The 1,676-nt window shown below is 42.5% G+C and overlaps 1 protein-coding gene across 1 annotated transcript in view; it reads left to right on the forward strand.

Annotated features, from left to right (window-relative positions):
- Sycp1 (synaptonemal complex protein 1) overlaps positions 1 to 1,170 on the forward strand; it is a 94,569-nt gene extending 93,399 nt beyond the window's left edge. Inside the window, exon 29 of the mRNA XM_032896932.1 lies at positions 1,003 to 1,170. Within this exon, the coding sequence (XP_032752823.1) occupies positions 1,003 to 1,170 (168 nt within the window). The remainder of the gene's footprint in view (positions 1 to 1,002) is intronic.
- The last annotated feature ends 506 nt before the right edge of the window (positions 1,171 to 1,676 follow it).

A 1,676-nucleotide genomic window follows, 5' to 3' on the forward strand; every position in this document is an offset into this window, starting at 1 on the left:
ATACATGGACTGACCCTGGACTCTGACCTCATAGGTAGCAATGAATATCCTAGTAAGAGCACCAGTGGAAGGGGAAGCCCTGGGTCCTGCTAAGACTGAACCCCCAGTGAACTAGACAGTTGGGGGGAGGGCGGCAATAGGGGGAGGGTGGGGAGGGGAACACCCATAAGGAAGGGGAGGGGGGAGGGGGATGTTTGCCCGGAAACCGGGAAAGGGAATAACACTTGAAATGTATATAAGAAATATTCAAGTTAATAAAAAAAATAAAATTAAAAAAAAAGAAATATTCAAGTTAATAAAAAAAATAAAATGCAATCTCACAAATAAAAATTAGAAAAAGTAGTATCTGCATCTTCTCAATAACACATGCAAATATCTATGAGAGGACTATATAATTACTTATTTATTTACCGGAATGAGTTCATATCTGTGAGCCTAGGCCGTGAAAGAAAACATAATAAGGAAATTCTACATTGAACCAGGCAGAAATCAAAATAAGTGCAACTCACAGACTGGAGCTGTTCTTTTTAAGGTGAGCATACTCTCTACAAATATACACATATTGTCTTTCTAATCTTACCATCATAGGATCATGGCCTCTTCATGGATCACAAACGTGGCTGCAGCTGTTCCTAGTCTTTTACGATTTGCATAGACCCAGAGCACAGCCCACTGATGTGAGGACTTCTCTATCTCCAGGTCATACCCTGTGCTAGAGTCAGCCTCACTCATGTCACACCCAGACATGAGTGCTCCTAGTCAGGTCTTGGGGTTGCTGCTGCTCTGGCTTACAGGTGAAGAAGACTGAATAAAAGGAATGTCATACATATGGCTGTTGTTAGTGCTCCATGGTCTCCATAAACGTCTTATATATGACAGAATAATTTGTGTGTGAATTTGTTTCCATTTCCAATATCAGGTGCAAGATGTGATATCAAGATGACACAGTCTCCTGCCTCTCTATCTGCATCTCTGGGAGAAACTGTCACAATTACATGACAGGGAAGTCAGGATATCAGCACGTATTTATCAGGGTATCAGCAGAAACCAGGAAAATCTCCTAAGCTCATGATCTATGGTGCAGATGTTTTGGATGATGATGTCCCATCAAGGTTCAGTGGCAGTGGATCTGACACAGTTTTCCCTCAAAATCAGCAGCCTACATCCTGAAGATGCTGCAATGTATTACTGCCAACAGGGATACAGTGATCCTCCCACAGTGATTCAAGCCATGGCATAAACCACCCAGGGAAGAAGAGAGAGCATGAGCTTCCACAGTTCTCCTTCTGTGGTCTCCAGCTGCTGCAACTGTTCCCTGTTGCTGAGACATAAAGGTCAATGTGATGTTTTTGTACAGAGTTCAGGTGAGCTTTTATATGTCCAAGTTTTATGTCACACCCTAAGCAGGAATCAGCCTCACACAAGTTACACACAGACATGAGTGCTCCCACTCAGATAATGGAGTTGCTGCTGCTCTGGGAGTCAGCCACACTGAGAACAGATGATTCTTTGAATCTAAAGTCCATTTTTTACTGAAAGTAAGGCTTCCTGATCACATGATTCTCAGCTGTGCTGTCAACTCTCACATGCATGGAAGGGATGAGGTTTTCCTCCATTACCTATTTGTTCATTTCTGTCCTTATTAGGAAGGCAAATAACTCATCTGCATTTCCAAT

Source organism: Rattus rattus, chromosome 3, assembly GCF_011064425.1.
Source record: "Rattus rattus isolate New Zealand chromosome 3, Rrattus_CSIRO_v1, whole genome shotgun sequence".
NCBI classification, from domain to species: Eukaryota; Metazoa; Chordata; class Mammalia; order Rodentia; family Muridae; genus Rattus; species Rattus rattus.